The sequence below is a fragment of the Mytilus californianus genome, unplaced genomic scaffold (assembly GCF_021869535.1).
Source record: "Mytilus californianus isolate M0D057914Y unplaced genomic scaffold, xbMytCali1.0.p SCAF_4, whole genome shotgun sequence".
Classification (NCBI taxonomy): domain Eukaryota; kingdom Metazoa; phylum Mollusca; class Bivalvia; order Mytilida; family Mytilidae; genus Mytilus; species Mytilus californianus.
In genome coordinates this window covers 56,392,097-56,418,046 of record NW_026262690.1, presented here as the reverse complement: position 1 = coordinate 56,418,046, position 25,950 = coordinate 56,392,097, and the positions used below count along the sequence as shown (strand labels likewise).

The 25,950-nt window shown below is 30.3% G+C and overlaps 1 protein-coding gene across 1 annotated transcript in view; it reads right to left on the bottom strand.

Annotated features, from left to right (window-relative positions):
- Positions 1 to 1,851: 1,851 nt before the first annotated feature.
- The window catches only part of LOC127698452 (uncharacterized), a 49,958-nt gene continuing 25,859 nt past the window's right edge, over positions 1,852 to 25,950 (bottom strand). Inside the window, exons 4-6 of the mRNA XM_052201904.1 lie at positions 19,907 to 20,035; positions 7,957 to 8,101; positions 1,852 to 7,082 (exon numbers count right to left, since the gene is read on the bottom strand). Of these exons, the coding sequence (XP_052057864.1) occupies positions 4,879 to 7,082; positions 7,957 to 8,101; positions 19,907 to 20,035 (2,478 nt within the window). The 3' untranslated portion in view covers positions 1,852 to 4,878. The remainder of the gene's footprint in view (positions 7,083 to 7,956; positions 8,102 to 19,906; positions 20,036 to 25,950) is intronic.

Sequence of the window (25,950 nt, the reverse complement as noted above, 5' to 3'; positions counted from 1 at the left end):
TATATTGACCTCTAGATGTATGAAATAAGATATATTGACCTCTAGATGTATGACAAAAGATATATTGACCTCTAGATGTATGACATAAGACATATTGACCTCTAGATGTATGATATAAGATATATTGACCTCTAGATGTAAACTATCAACTAATTCTGTAACCTTGACATAGTTATTGCCCATCAACCTGATTTGGAGGACCTCTAGTGGTGGTAGAGAACACAAAGAGCATTGTTTGATTAATGATATGCAAGAGGCTGTCAAAATGAAGCAAGCCAAGGATTTTATTATATTATTAATGTCATTGTTATAGCAATGAAGAGCCATAACACCTGAACAGCAAAATTGAAAACCGTCAATGTAGAACTTTACACCCTGTTTTCATCAGTAACAACATATTGCTATTTGAAAAGCATTAGTAAAACTCATAGGAGAGCTTTTTCATGATGTCACAACTGCAATTATTATGATGTCATGGATAATATAACTATTTGTTTTTAATTTTGCATTACCCAACTTTAATACAGACATCAATAAAAATATTAAGTAAAAATTTTATATTTCATTAACAAAGTAGGCCAAATAATTGCACCTAGTCCTTTGAAAAGCATTGGCTGTGTGGTTCATAATTTATTGCACAGAAATTATATAAAGTGCCATTGCCCAATCAATCAAGAACCATAGTGAAAATCATCATTATGGAACTTGACCTCCATTTTGTCACAAGTCACAACACACTTTGAAAATGCACTGGTTGAAGGGTTCATAATATATTGCATGGAAACAGCAAAAAGTGCCATTTTCTAATCAATCAAGGAAGATTACCTTTGAAAAACGAAAGAGAAAATCATTCATATAAACTTAACCTCAATTTTACCATCAGTAAACAACATATTAAAATTGAAAAAGCATGCTATTGAACAGCAATGGAGACTATTGCATTATGTAATACTAAATGTTTAAAGACAGCAGTTCCTATTTTATACAAAGAGCTTGTGTCTGTACCAAGTCATGGGCAATATTTTTTTCTTTGTTGTTTTGACTTTGTGCTTTTATTTTATTTTATTGGTTGATGTGGTCAGCTGTACAGTTTGATAATTTTTTTATGATTCCTGCTATACTTTTATATGTAGAATATGTAATGTATAATGAAACTAAGAGGCTCTCAAGAGCCTGTGTCGCTCACCTGTGTCTACTGTGGTTTTGGAAATAAAGTAAAATAAGGTTAAAATCATATAGATACCCTAATAAAGATTGAGGCCAAGTTTGGTTTAATTTGGCCCAGTAGTTAAATTAAAAGCAGAAGAAATTTGAAAAAATTTACAAAAATTACCAATAAATTGCAGAATATAACTTTAAAGGACTCCAATAAGATGACAATTGCCAATTTTGGTCATGTTGACTTATTTGTAGATCTTTCTTTGCTTGATATTTTTGCTGTTTACAGTTTATCTCAATCTATAATGATATTCAAGATAATTAACAAAAAATAAAAAATGTCCTTTCCTCCACTCCAAAATTTATTCTTGCCCTGATGAATATTTTTACCCTGTCAGATTTGCTCTAAATGCTTTAGTTTCAGAGATATAAGCCAAAAACTGCATTTTACCCCATAGTTCTATTTTTAGCCATGTCGGCCATCTTGATTGGTGGTCGGGGTCATCGGATATATTTTTTAAACTAGATACCCTAAGGATGATTTAGGCCATGTTTGGTTTAATTTGGCCCAGTGGTTTCAGAGGAGAAGATTTTTGTAAAAGTTACCTTAATGGACGACGACGGACGCCAAGTGATGAAAAAAGCTCACTTGACCCTTTGGGTCAGGTGAACTAAAAATGACAGAAGACAATAAACCTGAGTATGTTTTATTTGTCATGATACACAAATATTGTAAATATAACATATTTATCTACATTGTCATTGCTATACAGTTAATAAAATGGGTTTTTTCGTTGTTTATTAAAAAATCTTTTTGTTTAGATTCTCATTACCCCTAAAAAAATCCTTAAACAGCATCTACAAAAAGGCTTTAACATATTAAGAAAGAAAAAAACTGTGTCAACGGACAAAATTATGTCATAAGGTTCGTGTATGATATCTGTATTATATTTATAAGATAGCAAAAAAAAAAAAAAAATCATAACAATTACATTCACCAAATATAATCATTCAAACTTTTTAGGAGCAAACTCAAAATTACTTCTGGAACTATTAAATTACTTAATATTAACAAAAATAGAATCCATGAACTATCAAATGATTGGCTTTTGAATTATTAAACAATCTGTATCTAAATCATAATGAAAAATTTTAAGTCCCTCATGTACCAGAAAATACATATAAGATCAGTAACTATGCAAATTATTTGTTTTTTTTCCTGAAAAGTTACAGAACCCCACAAATAAACTGTTCAAATACTAATACATATATCATAGTTTAAATTATATTTTGACTGTACTAATAATTCTGAATTGTTTGTCTATATCCAAGTGAGTATTTTTGCTGGGGAAAAATAACGAGAATCTAAAATTTCATAACATCATATACTGACATTTATTGAACAAAGTGGACATTACTGGCTATAGTCCAATAAAATTACACATTCTTTTTTTCTGGAATAGCAAATTAAAAAAATAATATTCCTTGAAAAAGATAAAAAAAATTATTTCAATTAAAAACTGCAGAATAACCCTGTTTCAAAACACTAGATCTCAAAAAGTTAACTCAAAACAACAAAACAATGAGTCATTCTTTTCACAAATACAACCTAAAACCCAATTAAAAAATATTGTTTTTACAAGTTGAAATTATACGACTTACAATAACCCTCATATTGCTATTTAATAGTCATGGAATACTAATATCTAATGTTTGGTCTAAATTTTTTAAAACAAATGTGTAAAATAAATATAAAAAAATGAGCAATAATGACAACTGGAATTAAATGAGGTTTAAAAACAGAATTAAATCAATATTTTAAATAAAACTTTAGAACAAATGATTGAAATTTAAAAAAAAAATTGTCTAAGCATAAAAAAATAAGTATTAAATATTATGGAATGTGACAAAAGATTTTAAAAAAATACCTCCATATTTGTTTTCCATTTCTTAAAAATCTGTGTATTCTTAATATTCAACATTTGTTGCTCAATATTGGTTGAATATTTCAAATTATTTTATCCATTTCATTAAATGTGTATATATGCATGATAAACAACTAAAACAACCTGATGTTAAAATGCAAAATATGTATATATATTGACTATAGTATTGCACTTAATATTATAAGATTATAAGATTTACACTAATATACAAATTAATAATTAATCTACAATTTAAACAGCTATCTACAATTCATAATTACAAAAACATGAACAGAATATAAATACTTAAACAAGACAATATAAAATAGCACTGCTGAAATGATTTGGCATAACAAAAATGTTTTTGTATACTAGCTGTAGCAAACAGGGATGTCAACCATGATAGCTTTAATCAAATATAAAACAGAGAATAAATGTCTTTCTCAGAAGAACAAACTACCCTGTGAATTTATATATAACAAATTAAGCACCATATATATTAATATTTTTAACATTGATTAAACATGCATATGATGTCAATTTTCAAATTCTAATTTTTATAAAATCCCATTTGTAGTTAAAGGGAAATTATCCAGTGATCCTCCTCTACTGAGGAAAAAATTGTTTAAATAATAAAAAGGTTCAGGTATGTAATTTGTCCTTTTGCATTAGTGAAAAATGTCTTAGTAGAGTCTTTTTAACTTACAAATTACAAGGCCTTTCAGTTTCACTGAAACATGCAAAGAATATCGAAAAGCAATGCTAATGTTTATAAAATTTAAGCAAAAACTAAAAACAAAATGCAATGAAAAAGTACTTAAATTTTGTTTATTATACTGGCATATAACTTTAACAAATAAAATGTATATGTGACTCATCAATTAAAGTAAAAACCTGGGGTCTCACCTAAAAGCTTATATATTATGATTTTTTGACTTTTGCATAGATTTTAAAACAGGATCCTATTTCTGGGAGAAATGGTACCATTAATACTATAAAAAAAATTATACATTGGATAATTAAATATACAATATATATATGATACAATTTGAGTATGAACAATTTCAAAATGTTTACTGTCATAATCACTTAGAATATCACCCTGAAACAATTCATACTGGATGGTGTTTAACTTTTCTGCAAACATTCTTTAATACTTTAATTAGCTAAATAAAAATGTAAATTTTGCCAGCATTAGTATGATAAAGTCACTATAGAAGTGTTGTTTATCTTCAATACCCTTTGTAATGCAAATGTAAAAGAAACAATTGTTTCTTTAATTAACATTTCACACCAGTTCATAGAATATTATACAATGCTTTGTTCTGATCTTAAAAAAGTTCATCCTTTTGTTTCAGCTGTAATTTATTCTATGCCATCCTTTATTTGGCTGCAGAAAATATAATCACCAATACAATTATAAATGGATGTTGAAATGAGGTAGAAGTCCATGAGCAACACATAGTTACACATACAGATATTACCAAAACCGACATATAATAGCCACAGAATGGAACTCTTTGTATGATGCAAGTAGATTTTCATTTGCACAATTTAGAGTACTATAAGTAGGAGAAATATATTGGTGGGTATTTATAAAGTTTTAAAACATCCAACAAGAAAATGTCTGAAACAGATTTATAAATTGTTAGTATTTCAATACAACAATATGCATATTTTGAACAGCACCGTAAGACTTTTCCAAACATAAAGTTTTCTACTATGATTATAGGTTTTAACATTTATGCCCAAATATTTTAACCCAAATGAACAGTTCATGAGGTAATTGGTAAAGTTAACAGTCTGTGTCATCATCATGTCCCGAAGTGGAAACTGACACACGAATGTTTTCTTTATTTTCAATTTTTACAGCTGGAATAATATTATTGTCACTATCAGTATTGAAAATTACATCGGTTGTTGATAAATTATTGGGCAGTTTGATGGAATCTGGAGAAGAACCGAGACCATTGTCCTTCCCATTGGCAGTATATGGAGGTGGTGGTGTTGAACTACGACTTGACGATTCTGTCAAAGACTGTAATGACTGCAGTGATTCAGAATTGTCCGACAAGTTTGCTAAATTTTCTCTTGCTCGAAAGAAATTTGATTTTTTCAGTCCTTTTTGTTCATTTTCATCCTCATTGATACTATCATTTGATGAAATAATATCTTCATTCGTACGGGAGTTAATGGTATCGCTATCATCAATTACATTATGATCTCGCCAATCTTTAACCGAATCATCCTGTGGAATATCAGAAAATGAACCTGACCTAACTAACCTTTTTCCTGACCACTCTAACAAATTGTCAGTGGTATCTTTCTTCACATTTTCTGTGAAAGAACCTGTTCTTGTCATTTGCATTGTATTTTCAAACTGTTCTAAATTTCCAATTTTATCAAAACAAGACATTGTCCTCAAAACAGATGGTGATTTTGAATCAACGGCAACCGTTCTCACTGATCCAGTCGTAAAATCATCCCTCACTTCAAAAGCTATGCCTCTTTTTTGTAAATCCTTTCCTTGTTTTGATTTTTGGCTCATTTGAGTTTCTATATCATTTAATTCATTCATAGATATATCATAAGACATACCACTTATTTTTTCTTTCATATTCCTGCTTGGGTATGGTGTAGAAAACAAGCTTGGGTTTGATGCTGTCACATTAAAGTCAACTTCTGAGGTATTTTGTAATTTTGATTCATTTTTTTCATCACCTGAGCTAGACAATGATGAACTGCTATTGGATGCTTTAATTACTGTATCATTACATACATCTGATCCTATACTTGAATTTTCACCATTTTCAGTAGGGGTTCCTTTAAATGCTATCATATTTGACAATGACTGACCAGAAGAATCTTTCTTTGATTGCTCTGGAGTAATAAGTTCCTCATCAACAATAGGTCTATTATCAGGAGTTGTCGGTCTCAGAGTACTTTCCATGTCTGACAAGCTGTAATCCACAAGTGTTAGGCTGCCAATATCCGGTGATGATCTTGAGGTATCATTTTTTTCAGTAATATCCACATCACTGAATTCAATTTTGTCACTCATGACTGAAAAATTCCTATCTTTAATTGCAGGTGTGATAATTTCCTCAGATACTTCATCTATAAATACAGAGGACTTTGGTTGTGATTCTGATAACGGTATGTCTGTGTCCGTGAACACTTCCTGTACTACTTCACTGTCTGGTGACTGTAATGAACTAACTCTTGGACTGATAGAAATGTCACTTGACGTTACACTGCTTCCACTAGACCTGCTCTTTTTCCTCCTTTCTGGTTTGATTGGAGCAGATTTTGATTCCACAACAACTGCATCTAAGTCTAAAGAACCCACTGACTTGGGAGTTTCAGTGAATGAAGTTTCAGCAGATGAAACAACAACTTTACTATTGTTTGAGTCATCATTTGGATCTTCATAACTTAGTCTCAACATATCTAGCTTATCTTGTTCATTCAGTTTATCAAACAAATTTGCAGCAAAAGCTGTTGCATTTGATGTGTCATGTTTTTCATTTCCGTCCACCATATTTACAGTGACTGATGGGATATTCACATTAGTTGGTTCTCTTTCTACAGTCACTACTGTTTCTTTGAAGACATCACTACCATTTGTTAACTTTAAATCATTCTTACTTCCATTTTCTTGAATTGTAGGGAAAGCCTCCCCTTTAGCAGAAAAAGACGCTACAGCTGATGACCTCTGATGATTTTCCTTCTTTTTTTCTGGCCTCATTTCACTGAAGCTCCTTTGTGGCATCAATGTAGAATCTTTCCTCATTTTCTTTAATGTATCCATTGACTGACTTCTATACAAAGGATGACTAAGAGTAGAAGGGGACTCACTGACACGACGATCTTTACGTACAAGTTTCTCTTTTTGCAATGTGACTCTTACAGGATATGGTGAAGCATAACTAAGAATAGTAAGTGCATCTTCATACACCATGTTCTCAAATGAAATGGTTACACTCAAAATGCGGTCACCTGAAAATTAAAATTTATACCAAATAAGAAATTTTACACATATAGGACATGACTCATTGAATGCAATATTACCTGAATAACTAGATCTATATATGCTGAATTATTTCTCTATTTACATATTATTTCCTTTACTTTTTTTGTTTTGCTGTTAGTTTAGACAACTATGTCAATGTATCTTGTATCGTCTAGGTAGTCTTGTGGAAGTGTGCATGTCTCAAGTGTGCGAGGTGATGGGTTGGATCACCAACTGGGTCCAAACAAAGACTTTTTTATTGGTATTAGCTGCTTCTTAGCTAAGCATGCAGCATAAAGAAGTAAGAGCAAAGACTGGTCAGCTGGGAGTTAGAAAAATGTGTCTGGGTAAGGTAACATGTCTTCCTGCAGACTGTTATCTTGTGAAGTAGCATGTTAAGAATCCAGATCAGCATGTTGCTCTAGCACAAAGCAGGGTTCATTTTCATTTTACTTTAACATGTTCTAGTTTTGAAAATGCTTTTAATTTGCTGCTGGATGTTTAACAGCCATCAATCAATGTATCTTGTTTTCTGTTACAGTTTTGTTTTATCAACTTATTTAATGAACAATCTCCTAAATTATGTTACCTCAACATAAACATATTCATGACACAAATATCAGTCATGCAGTATGGTACGTTTGGATACTAGTAAAGAAAATAAAAATAAAAAAGTAATGTGGAACTACATGTGCTTATTTCAATGTTTTTTTTATAACATCCACCTAACTTTTTATTTCTTTTGTTTTTGTTTTTGCACTTTGTAGATAGCATTGGAAAAAAAAACCAAAACATTATATTTAATTTGTATGTTCCATATCTATTCTGATAGATATTCTCATGTAAAATTAAGCGACATACCAACTTTAAATTGTCCTGACTCTACAGCTGGTCCCCTGTTGTGAACCTGACTGACAAATATACCATCCCTCATGCTGCCAGCTATATTAAATCCAAGACCAATGAAATCCTGACTCTGCAGCCAAACACTGCTAACCTCTGGGTCCTTAAAATAGAAACAATAACAGCATGACAAGCAACTCTCAAATTTAGAATTCTGATGAAAACCTAGGTTTTCTGCCTAAGTTTGTTCACATGTGGCTCCTAAATTGAATACAGAACTAATGGATCATATAGAGGTCTATATACTTTAATCTAGGCTTATGAAAACTTTTTCTCCATCTTAAATTTCCAAATTTGTTAGTTAGTTCTACATCCTGAAACTATAACAAACTACTACGATTCTTCTAAAAAAAAATAGAACATTTATTAACAGCCATCTCTTTTCTACAAACAAACAAGACAGATTCTTCACAATAATGTGGGTTTGCTGACAGAATTTTCTTAAAACAGCAATTTTCTAATGAAACAACAGCGAGCTGATTTCTGATACACATACAATCTGTCTCTTTTCTTTGAACCTGCAATTCTTCTGTGAATAAAATATTTTGATTGTAAAAGAACATGTTTTTCTGTCGAGGAAATCTGTACATATAGTTTGCCTTTTACAACTCTATGAGTATAAATCTCATATTACTATCAAAAGTCAGTATTTATTCCTAAACCTATAAAACACCAAATACTCATTTTACATACAAAGTATATTCATTTGTGACATACAGAAGGAGATATTGACAGTTGTCACCTAGGTTCTACATTTATCAAATATGTATGAAATCAAATCGTTCGTTAATTTTGAAGGATTTCCTACTTTATTATTAATGTTTACCCTATTTAAATTCTGAAGGACCTTTCAAGACCGATAACATTGAAGAGGTCTTCATTTATAAATGATATGTTATCAATAATTTCTTGTCTTTTTAGTAGGTAGTTGGAATTCCTGTGTGTGAATAATCCTCTTTAAAAACTGGCCTACTGTTTGAAGTGGGTATTTAATTTAATATTTCGATAAAAGGGACATTATTCATAATGTCATATTTCATTTAAAAGATGGTTTATAAAGTAAAAATTGCACTGGAAATCGCAGTAATAAAAAGCTACGCTGTTCTTGGTAATGCTAAGATTTTATTTAAATTCACTGCTATGCTATGCATCAAAGTCAGAATCTCTAGTATTTAAATACACAAGGCCAAATATACTACTTTTGACCTCATTTTTGTGCCAGTTGACCTTATGATGTTTAAGAAACAATTCCTTTTGGTCAGTTAATTACACCAAACATTTTCTGTTGTTACACTAAAAAAAAATGGGAAAAAGCTTACTTTCATCAACTGCAGGTAAACTCATGATTGGTGTATAGGGAAGTTTTTCGAACACCTTTGTTCCTTTTTGCAAATAACATGTACTTAGGTAATTCTCTATTGTGTTACAAGAACTAAAGTGCTTGTGAGCACTGAATGGTAAAGATTACTTTCATTTTGCAAAATGAACTTAAAATTAAACATTGCATTGAATTAAGTTCAGGCAATATTTTGAATCAGAGTTATCTTCCTCTGTATATAAATGTAGTTTAACCCCCCTTTTTTTATAGCAATTAGATTCATACACCATGCACAACTTATGTAATTTTCAATAAAATACTATTCTTCACAAGTATGGGTATACTTATAAATATGGTTAAAAAATCTGAGCATATATCATTTATAAATAGCTGGCATGTACATGGACATGATCTTAAGAATGCTCTCCTCGCTGTGCTCTCAAAGGTAGCTAGTCATGAGACTTGGCAAATATAGCTATCAAGTCAGTGAAAATAGAGTTTTGATTGCATGAAATTCATTCTTTACCCCAAAAACTGTGCCCAATTCAAACTTGTTTGTTACAACTTTCTGTGAGCTCTCTTCACAACTGTTTATGGAAACTATAAATGCCCAGTCATGCAGTTCTGAATTTTAACACAGGTAGACAATTTTATTTGATAGTTGAGGGGAAAAAATCATCAAAATTGACAAACAAATTTCTTTGTATCACCTAAAGATCAGTCATATTAAAAAAAAACAATGATGTCTGGGATAATTGGTATTAAAATTAAATAATTACAACTTTTTCAAAGAAAACATTTTAACTATGATCATTATGACTACAGTGATTTTACAAGGGAAATAACCAAAATTGATATAATTTGTTCATGTTTAATTTATTAATTGTGGTAATAGGTATCTATAAAGAACTAAGGATTTTTCTACGTTACATTCAGTATCTACTCTGTAAATTGAACCTTTTTAGTATCATATACACAAATACTATTCAAAAGGATCTAAGATTATGATTCAATAAATATTTGTCAAAAAGTTTATTTATGGCAAATAGCTGTTTTGTATAAATGGTCATGTATTTACCTTTTAAGTCTATAAAAAATATACATTTCTATGATGACCTCATAAATTAAATCTGAATTATGTTTGTTTGTATGAAAGTTTGTATAATGACACATACTGTAGGATGAAGGTGTAAACAGCTAAATGATAAATATTAACTTAGAAACCTTATTTATCCTGATCTATTTAATTTTCATTTGAAAATTACATAATGAATCAATCTAAAACATGAAAAACTTATATAGCAATCCACTACAAGTTATTTATTCTAAATTGAATAAATTATATAACCAACTGTATAGGAATTAAATCACTTGCAATGAATGTGACTGACCCTTCTTTTTTGCACTTTTTTCAATTATCACTAACATAATTTAAAAATGCTCATCCGGATACAAAAGGCATCAATTCAAACTGATTCATATATCCACCCTTCCTTTGAGAAAAATATTTACATAATCACTGTAAGATCTACCTGAAATGAGACCTTTTATGTCTGTATACCCTCTCTACAAAGAAAGTTGCTTTGTCTGCTGTAAATATACACATATTTTCCTACAGATCTGTGCATGCTTGCTTTATGCAAGTTATTTATGTCTTGAATCATGACTTTTCCCAGATACAGCCCAAAGAAATTAGAATGAAAATGCTAGCGTTAGTTAAAATTTGAAAACAAATTATATGTGACAATGAGAAAGTTAGTGTATTATTAATTATAATTCGTAAAGGAGAAGGTCCAGTAAGGGCTAGTTTTGGCCTAATATTCGAAGTACATCTAATGAAAGATTTTTGACATTTTTTTAACACTTAAGTGTCTACTTCAGTCGATTCAATTAGTGTATGTAATAGATTTGGACTGATTTGGTAATTAAAGACACTCAAATGGAGGCTTAAATATGAAAAATCTATCAAATATGCCATAAAACGTCACTTTTCAGATGGTTTTTGTCTAAAATGTAAGTGGCCGCATTCGTGTTCAGTCTCAACCTTTATATATGTTATGTATTATCATCAAATACAACATATATTTAAATATTAAGACTGAGCACAAATGCGGCCACTTCCATTTCCAAGACAAAAACCGCCTTAAAATTAGCACAAATGCTAAAATTGTGAAGATTTCAGTAATATTGCATGAATTTATGTTGCTATTACCTGATGAATGTGCATTGTATTGTCAAAATCAGCCAATAATTATGAAACAGAAGTATTCTTCTTTCCAATTAATAGCTTAAAATTTACATTTTAACAAATTTGTAAAAATGCTATATTTTGGTGCCAAAAAGAAGTCTTAGGGAGCTACCATTTGATTTTTAGGGGGGGGGGCTAGGATGAAATTTGAAAAAAAAGACAGGACAGGAGTTTTGAGTTAAAAAAAAAGGCAGGATGAGGAACTTGACAGTAAAAAAAGGCAGGATGACAATTTATGTTAAAAAAGTCAGCATAAACTAATAAAAAAAGGAAGCACCAAATAGAATGAAAATAAAAAGGCAGGACAGAGATTACAACTAAAAATGCAGGACAAAATTTTTCATCCTAGCCCCCAATAAAAATCAAATGGAGCCCTTACCGGGCCTACTCCTTTCCACTGATCTTTGATATGATTCTATGTGTTAATTCCTAACTTTCAAGCACTCAAATGACTGTAATCTATTTTGATTGGTTGCCATGCTCCTTGTGATATATTTCTCTATATATGTTACAGGGAATGTTTCGTTACTTATTTGACATGAGACAAAATATGATTTGATGTATACTTTCCAGACAAACCAGTCACAAAATCTAGATAGTTTTATTGTTCAGCCTGGTTTTCGTACCTGTATAATATTGGTCTAGAAAGGCAAATGAACCTGCAAACTAAATTTAATCTCACTGTTTTTTTGTGCCTGTACAAAGTCTGACTACTTAGATTATAAGTTGTTCCTTTTTAAAAAGACACCTTTTTTTTTTGCATTCTCTACTGTTTGCCACCAACTTTACAGTTAATATGTCATAAAAAAGGTTTTGATTAAAATACTTGAATCCAGCATGATGTTGAATTATTACAATATGATCCAAAATAAATACAAAATCAACTGAAACTCTGTTTAAGATTTATAAGTTATCCAAAATGAAGCGGCCATGTATCAAACTAACACCGAATTTGGGAATGTCCATTAATTCTATCTTCATCGTCATGTTTTACCATGACATTAATGTAGTAAAGAAATCAACTGTGTTTTGCAGAATTTATCTTATACTCTTTTTTGAAGCTCAATGAACATTTTATCTTTTGATGTGTGCATACACTGATTTTTGTGTGTTAAGCATCTAAAGGCCTTCTGATTCCAAATTATTTATTTAGGTTGTTTCCACTATGCAATGCCTGTAAAAAAAATCATTGATGATGCAAAAAATACCCATATGATGTTAGCAACTCTTAAAAGATAGTTGTTCAAGAACTATTTGTATTTGTTTGTGTGCTCTTTTTTTTTTTTTTTTAGATAATTAATTTGTTGATGGGTGGCTGGTGCAGTTTATTGTTGTGTCCAATAGTTTTGTTAATTCCTATTATATTTTTATGAAATCCATAACAAAATTGGGTAGAAGATAGGCAAATAGGCTTAAATCCTTTTTCCAATACAACATATTTTATTTTCATTTTAACTATCAAACCTTTGTAAGGATACGTTTTAAATTTCAAGCAGAGATTTAAATCATTTGAACTTGTTAAATTCTGACCAATGCTTTGGGGCTTTGGGCTATACATCTGTTGTGAAAATGGATAGTACCAGTACACTGGCTAATATCTAATTATTTAAAAGAGGTTTAAGTTCTGTATGGTATGTGCTTCCAGCGAAGATTTTAAACTCCCTCATTTATTTATCTAATTTCAAGACTTGTTAAATACTGAGGTTTTCTATTTTTGTAATTAAGTGCCTTTTTAGGAGATAGTTTTTTTTTTTATGTTCAAAATTATTGGAGAAGAAAACAATGACTAGAGGCTTTGTCATAATCCTTTATTTTGTCATATTTCATTAAAGACAAGTGATGTGTATACTACTAAATCAGATCATGAAGCCCAAAGCTGAACCAGTAAATTTCAGTAACACAGATTTAGTACACAGTCTTCTAACTAATCTCTTAAGAACATCTTTAAGAAGACAATGCTGTTCAGGACTTCTGTAGAATTTTTTACACTTTAGAAAAACAAAAACAAAATCTCTGATAAACTCTTTCTACAAAAGTAAAGAAAACAGCACCACATTGCTGCATTCCAAACAAGACTGGACAAAATTGAAAGTACATAACTCCCATATTCAGGAAGTGTAAGAAATGTGCAACAAAAATGACCTATAATCAGATTTTTTTTTGGGCATGTGTAATCTTTGTAACCATACATGAATGTTGTTGAACCCTATACAAATATAGGCCAAATTATTGAAAGTAATCCCAGTAATCCTACAGCACCATAACTATTTATGTAGGATAAGGTATGAATTAAATATATACATATACTTAAGGCTTTGACTTATTTTTCTGCCTCCTACATGTAAAAGATATGTTTTAAAACGCTTGACTTTATACTGTTTTCAACACTTATCTGTTATGTTATTTCAAGTTTATGCATCAAGTGTTAAATATACTATAACAAATGTATTTCAACAATGTATGATGTTATAATGTAGTTTTTTTAACTGCCTTTAAAAAATAAATTTAACTGAATTTGAAACTTGTCTACTTTTTCCCCATATGACAGATGTCTCATCCTTTCCTGGAATTGTAATGCTTTCATATATATGTTAGACACAGATCGACGTCCGGTCTCTAATCAACATCCGTTTCTCAAATCGACGTCCAAATCTTACGGCACGTTCTCAAATCAGTGAACAAAATTCTAATCCTCTAATCGACATCCAATGTGACGTCATGAATCACAAAATGATGTTCGTTCGATGAGTCTCTTCTCATCGCGATGTCCAATTTCATTCAATCATTTATTTTTAAATTGATCTTTGTTTATATTATCGGTATCGTTTTGTTTTCTTACAAAAACGATAACTGTTTTCTTATATTGTTATCAAAATAAAAGGACAAACATAAGAAAATGACAATAATACAATAACTGACATCATATTACTATTACATATACCGGTACATACATTAATATTTTGGTAAAAGACGTTCATATTCTCAACCTATGTTGTTGTTTTCCTTTCCTTTCATATAAATAAATGATATGTGGGTATATATTGTATGACAATGAGACAACACCCAAAGATAAAGATAATCGAAAGACATCCAGAGGGCTGTATACAGACTCAAACAATAGAACGAATAAAAATGTACAGCCAATTGTTGAAAAGTATTATGATTTGGACTTATATTTTTCAACAACCTTTTGAGTTTTAGGTTCAACCCGCCCTTTAACAAAGTTGTGATTTCACTGCGACAAGTCAATAAAATGGACGTTGATTAAAGAAGCTATCTTAGAGGGGCATAAAATTGGCCGTCTATTTGGAATGCTATTTTATTGTGACGTACGTCAGATTTGGACTTCAATTTGAGGAACGGACGTCGATTAGAGACCGGACGTCGATCTGAGTCTTACATATATACTAGCATGTATAAAAGGTGACATTTGAGGTACCAGTATATATGAATGAGAGAGAAACCCAAAAGACATGGATTTTGTTTCAAATATGATTCTATAAAGCAAAAAGGTAACATACATTGAGTTGTATCACATTTTATCATGTCAAGGCCTTTTATAGGTGACTATAAGGTATGGGTTTTGCACATTGTTGAAGATTGTATGGTGACCTATAGTTGCTTACACCCAGATCATTTGGACTCTGGTGGATAGTTATTTCATTGGCAATCGTACCACATCTCTTTATTTTTATATAAACTCTTCTCTGGTGTAGCACATTTTCTTCAGACAATCATATTATACTTACTATCCACAGAAACATGATCACGTTGTTGTGAACAGCTAGACATCAGATTACTGTAGAAACATTAATTTTCATGGGGTTAAAATTTCGTGGTTTTGTCTCTATATAAAATTTCATGGGGATTTAATTTTCGTGGTTTCCATTAAATGGAAGTGATATTATATGTATGTTAAATTTTCGTGGGGATTTTAAGTTCGTGCATATATTCTTTCCACAAAATAAACGAAATTAAATCCTCCACGAAAATTTCTGCTTTTACAGTATATCTACTATCCACAGAAACATTGATCATGTTGTTGTGAACAGCTAGACATCAGATTATATCTACTATCCACAGAAACATGATCATGTAGTTGTGAACAGCTAGACAATCATATTATACTTACTATCCACAGAAACATGATCCTGTTGTTGTGAACAGCTAGACATCAGATTATATCTACTATCCACAGAAACATGATCATGTTGTTGTGAACAGCTAGACATCAGATTATATCTACTATCAACAGAAACATTTTCAAATTGTTGTGAACAGCTAGACAATCAGATTATACCTACTATCCACAGAAACATGATCACGTTGTTGTGGACAGCTAGACAATTCATATAATACTTACTATCCACAGAAACATGATCATGTTGTTGTGAACAGCTAGACAATTCATATAATACTTACTATCCACAGAAACATGATCACGTTGTTGTGAACAGCTAGACAATTCATATAATACTTACTATCCACAGAAACATGATCACGTTGTTGTGAACAGCTAGACAATTCATATACATTTTTTTGTAATACTTACTATCCACAGAAACATGATCACGTTGTTGTGAACAGCTAGACAATTCATATAATACTTACTATCCACAGAAACATGATCACGTTGTTGTGAACAGCTAGACAATTCATATAATACTTACTATCCACAGAAACATGATCACGTTGTTGTGAACAGCTAGACAATTCATATAATACTTACTATCCACAGAAACATGATCATGTAGTTGTGAACAGCTAGACAATTCATATAATACTTACTATCCACAGAAACATGATCATGTTGTTGTGAACAGCTAGACATCAGATTATATCTACTATCCACAGAAACATGATCATGTTGTTGTGAACAGCTAGACATCAGATTATACTTACTATCCACAGAAACATAATCACGTTGTTGTGAACAGCTAGACAATTGCTCCTAATTATATGATCAAACTTATTTGATCTTATTTGTTGTAACTTATTTGTTGTCTGCTCTATGGTCGGGTTGTTGTCTCTTTGACACATTCCCCATTTCCATTCTCAATTTTATTCAATATAAATGTAATAAAAAATTAATCTGACCTTGAAAGTTTTTATACTTAATATTTTGAATAACTATAAATACTGATACCAATTATTATAATCAAACTATTAATGTGACAGGACCAAAATTATATTTTTTGACGGACCATTAAAACACAATATACAAAATCGATCAGACATACTTAATCGCAAACCATCAATTAGAAGTAATAACAGGTTCAACATTGTCCAAAAGTTCATTGAATGAAGACTGTTTATTACCAATCCTTTAAACTATCAAATAATTTAATGACAATACAGGTTTGTAGAAATTTCAGCACATTAAGTGTTTAGGTAGAAAATTTGTAAAAACAAATTGATGGGTTACATGGGTTCAATATTACAATTGTTGATCATGCATGTAAAATCTACCATTTTATGTCTGCCTGCAAGGGAAAATTTGAAGATGTTATCGGAAAGTTAATTTACTTGCCATTTATGGATTACACATGAACGAGACAACAAAGATGGAATTAGAACCACTCCTTTAACAGACTCTTTATATATGCTATTTTCTTGATCCATTATAATCAATATATGAGGTTTATGACATTCAAAAGTTTATGATTTTTTTAAAATCAATTTCATACACAAGTTTTTATTTAGACATGAATCTTCTGAATACTCTGAAAAAAAACCAATTATATATAATTTTGTATTTGAATTTGGTTCTTGACTTGATGAAAGATATATTGTAAGGAAACCAATGACCATATAACTCTTGAGTTTTGGATAATCGATTTTTTTTTTCGTACAGCATAAGCTATAAATTTTTTTTTTAGTTGTGTGAAGCACAAAATATTTTTTTCTTCAAAGTTAGGAAATACGTGTAGAATATTTTTTTGAAAATATAAACTATAACCCCACGTCCTAAGAGTTAAAAAGTTGTTCCCTAATTCCTGACATCTACTCAGATATCACTACAGAAGGGTTTCAAATTCTCTACTGCCAAAAATGATAAGATGTACTTTATCTACCAGGATGTACCTGGTAATCTGTGGCAAGCTACTTTAGACAACATGTGAATTATACCAGGCATCATGTTTCATCCATCAATACAACTGTCTGCCTTGAAATCAGGAATATATACCTTTTGAAGTTACTGGAATAGTTAAAGGCAACATTTCAAGGATTTCCAAAATAATATTGAATTCTTTGACTAGTTTGACCTATATGAGGAATTCCTCTTAACACAAAAACAGATAATGCCCAAAGATCTTATAAGATGGTGCTAGGTACAAAACAATCAACCTTATTGATTTGAGTGGTCATCTAATACATTCCAGAGGTAAAGCCTATGTAATACGATTATTACAACCATCACAAAGGATGAAACAAATATCAAACCGTGACCTTATCAATCATCAGATTTCAAATCAATGGATAAATTATCAATATATATATTTGCTACAGTACATTAAATGATTCTGGGTTGCCAGAAGATTTAATGGTATAGTTCCATATTGAGATTTTTATAAGTTATGAATAAAATGAGAGATGAGGTATACACCAATGAGACAGCAAACCAATCTAGAGTACAATGATGGTCTTTACAAATATACAGATGTCTATTTAATATGTCAAACTCTAAATTGCCCTTATTCTAAAAAGTTGTGAATAAAATTAACACAGACAATCAAAGATCTCTGATCAACATCATTTTCCCCTCAATGACAAAAAATAGGATATAACAAAAACCACCACTGACTAGGTTCCTTAGGACAAGCACTTGTACACTTGTGTTGAAATAGTTTTTTGACATATCAACCCCCTCAATTAAATCTAAATCAGTGCAATATAAAAGAACATAATCTAAATCTTAACCAGAAAAGCACTTACATTACAAAAACAAATACTAGTAACATAAAAATACAACCATAATGTCAAAATACTGTATAAAAGAATGGTAGAAAATACTGAATGCAAATACATAAGATATGAAATCATATCCTCCTACACTCTAATAGTGGTGGGTGTATATCAGAGTAGTTGATTCAAACTAAAAATTAGCAAAATGATATTATTATCTAAAAATAACAGACACATTAGCCAATAAGAAAGGTTTAAAAGATGATTCCTTAAAATAATAGCTTTACAAAAATGATATTACCATAATAAGCTAGGAGTCAAATACCACTTTTTATATAGTTGCTGCAGGTGGAATTATACTTTTATATTAGTGTGATAATCTAATCAGTATTAGCCGAATTATGATATCAATATCCCTGCAGTAAACATTCATTAAAATCTGAAACATCACTGCAAACAGGCGCAGGACGTTTGCACTTTTTTATAACTGTAACAGCTCCAAATACACACATATCAAACCAACTTAAAATTTACACTCCATGAGAAGGAGCCAACATAACATCCAACAAGGACTTCTATGTTGCTTGTTTTTAGAAAGATTGAGATCAGAATGTTTCAACAGTTAAAAAAGCTGTCAATTTGTACCAGTCAAAAATCTATTTTGTTAACAGAAAAGTTGATCTTTAATCAAATTGCATGAATCTAGAAGCTACGCAATGTCCCAAAAGTATTCCTCAACTTTGTTTTAGGCACTGATGAAAAATTTGGTAAGTGAAGACTTCTTCAGCCAAAACATTGTATCTGTATTCCTTGTGACATTATATATTTAATACAAGTAACAAAAATGCCATTTCACAAAAAGATTCCAATAGAATAAAACCTTTTATTATATGTAACTCATCTGTCAGGGGTTCCTCTGAATACAGAAAACAATGATGTTATGAGACAAATATTTGCGTTTTACATCACAACCTGTTACAGATATTTGTCTTTCTGTCACTTGTGGGACATGATTATACAAAATAGCCTTAATATAGTAATGATAAATTTTTATGAGTTGTAAAAGCCAAGTAATCTGACAAATAAAATGTTGCCAGGTGTCTTTCTCATAAGATTTGTGAATGAAATATGTTAAGTGCATGTTTTTTTAAAGAATGAAAAATTTTCAATACAAAACTCATATAAAAGTTTTAAGATTCAAGTCATGTAAGAGATTTTTGTCAAGGAAAAGGAACTTTTATGTAGCATTTAGTTTTATATACTTGTATTAATACTCTTGTTCTATGGTTTTTCTGTTGCTCCACATATTTCTAGCATCTGTTACAAACAATGGTGTACGTGTCAAGCCTTAACAGGCAATATGCTATTAGAATACAGCTGACAGAAAAAAGACAGTTTACATTATTACTGGTATCTATAGTTTGTTATAAACTTACCACTCCAAAGAAAGTATCATCAAAAGATCCAACTGACCCATTTCTCTGTAAGCCTGGCGGAATGTCTGATGTTGGTAGTGATGACCAGGGTTTATGTGATGGTCCCTCACCAGAAGATAGCTTTGGAGACTGGAAAAAAGATTATATATCTGCAATTATGCACTATAGTATTTCAAATATGTTCAATATGTGATACTATGAACACATTTTAGTCATTTAAATTGCATTTAATCAATTAAAAGGTAACCACTGTTGGACAGATATGTACATCTTGCAGTGATTAAATAAACCACATGTATTTGATATTCTACCCAAATAAACCACATGTATTTGATATTCTACCCAAATAAACCACATGTATTTGATATTCTACCCAAGTAAACATGGAAATTGACGGTAACAGGAAAGCAAACTTCAATCATTCAACCAAGAAAATAAGGTCAAGATCAGATGAACCTGTCAGACAGACAAGTGCACCTTACAATGATTCTATAAACCCACTAACTGACCAAACCAAGAAAAAACTAAATGTTAGCTATTGTAAAATGAAATGATTTTTCAAATTATAAAAATGTCTAAAGCTTTAGCCCTCACCAAAAGATTAAATTGATGTTCTGTAAAAGTGGAAAATTTTGTTGCGGTTTTTATTTAGTATTTTCATGAAAAGATATTATCCATGACCTCACTGAAATTTTAACCTGCAAAGAATATTACTTTCACAAACTTGAATCTACGAAAGTAAATCCCCATGAAATCAAATTTAAAACAAGACCAACAAATTTAAACACATGAAAATTAATATTTCTAAGGTTTCATTATTTGAGATTGTAGACAGAAATATCAACAATAGTATTTCATAAATCTCAAGAGCTCATATGCCAACATCTATATTAGTTATAAATATGAATTAAAATAAATATGCTTTTAATTTCAAGCTGACATGATATTTAGTTAAAATCATATCCTCATTTTATCAGAAGGGAATTCAAATGACTGATATCAACAATAAAATTTGAAATTTCATATAAATGTATAACCAGAACAGAGTGCCACACTCAGTCAATCCCTTGTAACCTTTGAAGGAACGTTAGATTCCAAGAGCTAATTATCCATAAAACTTTTTACTCTTTTTCTGGTTATACTGATATATAAAAACATCAAAAATGAATGCTGAATTGAATTTCAATAATGTCACACCTTTATAATTAGTTTTTTCTCATTGGTTTTTAATTTTTCATAATAGTCATATATGGTCCATTGAATGATAAATATCAAAAGTCTGCACTGCTTGTAAAGTCCATTAAATCTTACAAAAATCACTACACAACTTACAGTCCACACTATTTCACAACAAAAATTCTTAAATAAAACATAAAAATCTTATTCTAAAATGTGTGAGTCTTCCAAGGAAAGGTTTGTGTCACCTGTTTTGTTATGTAAAATCCCAAAAACCAATCTGAACAAAAATAAAGAAAGCAGGTATGATACTTCATTTCCTGTACAAGAATTTGTGCAAGTTTGGTTGAATTCTGCAAAACTATTTTCAAGATGTTGCAGATGATTAACAAAATTTGACATGGATAATGCATAAGGTGATGCAGGAACATATATATTGTTAGATATACTGTTCCCAGGGTGATGGTGTAAGATAAAACAGTAATCCTTATGCAACACAATAAGAGCCCAATGTCATGCCAAACCATTTTTTTTTATTGAAAAATGAGGGGTTCAAATTTTTCAAGTGCTTGAAACAAGTTAACATATTCTAAAAATAATATATTTACAGATAAAAAGCATTATGATTTTCCCCACCAAATATACCTGTTAGATAAAATATGTTCCATTACAAGTTACATAGCCTTACATGGAAATATTTTTAAACATGCAAATAAGATTAAATTTAATATACAATTGAAAAGGAGAAATCAGTTAGGAGAAATGCATATTTATCAGGAAAGTTCTCTGGATCATAACTTACCAAAACAAGATTACTTGTACTTAAATAATTAAAGTTGATCAATGAACTATAGATCTCTTAGTTAACTTGTTCTTCTCAATCAAAACACGTCATTCTGTCTTCTCAATCAAAATACAAAAAAATACAGAATCTTTTACAAGATTTTGTGACTTTAAAAACAAATATTTAACCTTTGATGATGTGTTAATAACACATAGCATTACAGATTATGACAAATTTTCACTATGAGACTACACAAGTTTAGACATTCATTGTAACTTCTTGACACCTTATAAATTATACATTACATCACCAAAGAAAATAACAAATACTGAAAATGTATTCAAATCATATCAAAAGTTTCACTTGACCGATTTTATAACACTTAACATGCTAATGGGATAAATGTACTCTGACCTTGACTTTCTGAATATATTACAAGTTACTTTATATTTTGTTCATTTTCAAGACACGAAAAAAGAAATTGGTGTCATAAAATAACATTTATTTGAAATGCTTTTAAATACATAAGATAATAAATTGCCCCAATTTTTATTAGGTTATGGACATTGATGTGATGAATTTCTGGTATTTTTTCTAGAAACCAATACAAGTATGTCAATTTGTCTGTAAAACTCTTAACTTATTAAACAGTCAAGGATGATTAAAAATCAATCATATTTCATGATCATTTTAGTTTATGATGTACTTTAAAGGAAATTTATCAAGGAATCCCTTAATGGAAATTTGAAGTTAAGCATAAGATAAAAGAAAGAATTGTCATTCAACACTGGTAATGAGCATCAGTATCCTAACATTTTAAAAGGTAGGATTTTTTCACTCCTGGTAATGAATATAAAATTAAAAAAATTTTAGTATGGAAAAAAACTTTATGTAAAGCAAAGTTCCTGTGTAAATAATTCAAATTCACAAATATATTTCAATAAATCAGCCAGCCTTTTTGATATGTAATTTTGGTTAGAAATTTAGCATTTATAGTACCTGTGGCCATCATATAACAATTAGGTTCAACCAAACATAAATCTTAAACTTGACTACCAAAGGACAAATTTCCCAACTTTGATCTTCCGTGGTTGCATACTCTGGTGTTTAAAAATGATTTTTATTCTTAGTACCATACTTGGTCATGTAGGTTGGTTAAATCACCAAATACTATTTGAAACTAAACACCTGAGGCATTATTCACATCCAGGTTCATTCCTTTTGGCCAAGTGGCTTCAGATTAGTTTTTGTATTAAGGACAACAAATGACAAAGTTCACACTAGTAGTAACAAGGGTAGAGTGGGGTGCTCATTTTCGCCATAATTTTCCATGTTTTTTGCAGTTTATGTTCAGACCTTTAAGTTTTTGAAGTATGCTGATATTTCTATATGAAGATAACATCAAAAGCAAAATATTCTTAGCTTGAAAACGTGTTTTTCTGAAAAAATTCATCTGAAAAGTTAGATTAAAGGCTATTTGAAATTTCCTGATGTTTTGTCATAGGGGGACACATATTCGCCCTTTTTACACATCTATTTAAAACCAAATATCTGCAGCTTTAAACAATATTTATCAAATCAATTTCATTATAGATGAATAGCAGACATTTCAAAGGAGTAAAGAACTGAAATTTAGGGCAATCAGTCAATGAATTACTAAGAAATACTTCTTTGAAATCTTTTTTTTTCATTCAGGAAATTGGCAGAAAATCGTTGTCCGTTTTTCGGTCCTTTGCGGTAAGTGCCGAATTTTTTTCTAAGTTTAAAAAAAATTCATATTTGTTATAAAAATATAATTTACCGGCATATTTCTTCCATTTCAGCAATCCTTTGAAGTTTCTACACCTCAAAATCATAAAATGGTGAAATTGTGTCCCCGGCGAATATGTGCGCCCCACTCTACAGTTATCTTTAGAAAAATTTCATACACAATCTTCATTACCTTTAATGGGTGTTTTTTGTGTAAAGACTTCTACAATTTCAATATGTTAAATTTCAAGCTTTATCATACTTGAAAGTACTGTGGATTTATTTATTTTTCGTTGGTACTAATTTTTCGTGGATTGAGGAAAATTCATATTTTTGTGAATATTTGATTTTGTGGTTTTGCCAAAGACAGCATACAAGCCTAAAGAATAGCTGCACTTCGTTGAACATTTGAATTCGAGGTTCACCTACCGGTATACCAACAAAATCGATGAAAACTGGTATCCCACGAATAATAATGAATCCACAGTATATAAAATAGTTATAAGGACCTGCTTTAGTCCTAGGTTAAACTTCAGAACCACTTATATAATTTATATAATGGTTGCTGTAAAAGATCTCTTTTTTTAGAATATGAATAAAATATTAATTTTGGGTTGATTATTAACGAGGCAGCAACAAACATGCAAACAGAAAACCAGGTTTATACCCTGAATGTCTTTCTAATCTTATAATTGATTTTTTAGCACAAATTATTGAGCAGTTATTAAAAAAAATATGGAATGCTACCATAAAGCTTACTGGTTACCTAATTAAATTACCATTTCTTGTTACTTTAAATGGATGATTAGTGTTTTAAAGAATAGTTTAAACCCACAGTAGTTATTATGAATGGCGTCTGCAAGCGATACTACTAGGCGAGAACAATGTATCGTTTTACTGTCAGAATCTATACAAGATTGCATGTTGACATCCCATTCACTGGAAGATGAGCAACCTTATACAAGCTGAAGACATTTTTTAATAGTCAAATATTGACCTTTAAAAGATTTGATTACATGCCATACATGCCTACCCTATACACCCAAGAATGCTGTGACCTAGATTTTAATTAATCAAAATTATATAAGTTTTCAATGCCTCTTTTTAATGCTGTCCGTAAATAATACTTAACACTCCCAATTCAAAAGCAAAAATAATACTGGGGGAACCATTTAAAAGGCTAAACTAATCTTTAAAAAGATCTACTCAACATATAAGTGACTAGACACAGATTCTATACTCCAATCTGAGGCTTTAAACAACATATAAGTGACTAGACATAGATTCTATACTCCAACTTGAGGCTTTAGACAAGATATAAGTGACTAGACACATATTCTATACTCCAATCTGCTTTAGACAAGATAAAGAATTAAAAACAACAGAGGTCAGTGTCACAAATTTACATATCAAGCAAAATTGTTCTTTCAAAATCATAAAAAGAAAACATTAAGGTACAGATAAAATCACTAAATAGCTCCCTCAGCACCTAATAAATTGTACAGTCACCCTGGATTTTGGTGGGGTTTAAGTTGCCAAATCTTTAGTTTGCTGTGTAGTGTACAATAGTGAACTATGCATGAACAATAAAATTCATTTTTTTATAAACATTTCAGTAACATTCATTCTAAAATTTTTAAAAAACAAAATAGATAATTTTGAGAAAGAGGCTGAAAATAATATAGCTGTATGAATTTTATTTTTAGCTTGTTTTTTAAATTAAATATACGTATATATATATATATATATATATATATATAAGCATGCACTCTTGAGATAAAAAATTAACCTATCCAGGAATAACACTGACAACTTATATAAGCCATATATTTATATAAAATGTTGACATTATATTCACTATAATCCTCTTACAAAACAATAACAAGAGATAGAGTTCTTTATAATCTCTATATCATTTATCTCATCAAGTATCTATGAACTTAAATTCTTACAGTATCTTTAGTAACATAAGAACAAAAGAACTGTGTCAAAATAACACCTTTAAAGTAATATAGGTATATAACTTCATTGGGCTCATTGATATGGAACATTTGGTTATCACAGACTGCACAAGTTTACACTTTACCAACAATAGATATATTCATGGTATGTGACAAGGACACTTCCTATAGAAAATAATTCAAATTAAGTCAAGGGTATGATCTACTTTTTACTCAAAAAGAATTGCATTCAGTATACAGACCAGGCTAGATATTGTAATGTAACATTAGTGTTTACATACCAGGCCAGATATTGTAATGTAACATTAGTGTTCACAAACCATACCAGGTCTTTAAACAGTAATGTTACATTACAATAGCTAGTTTGGTTTGTG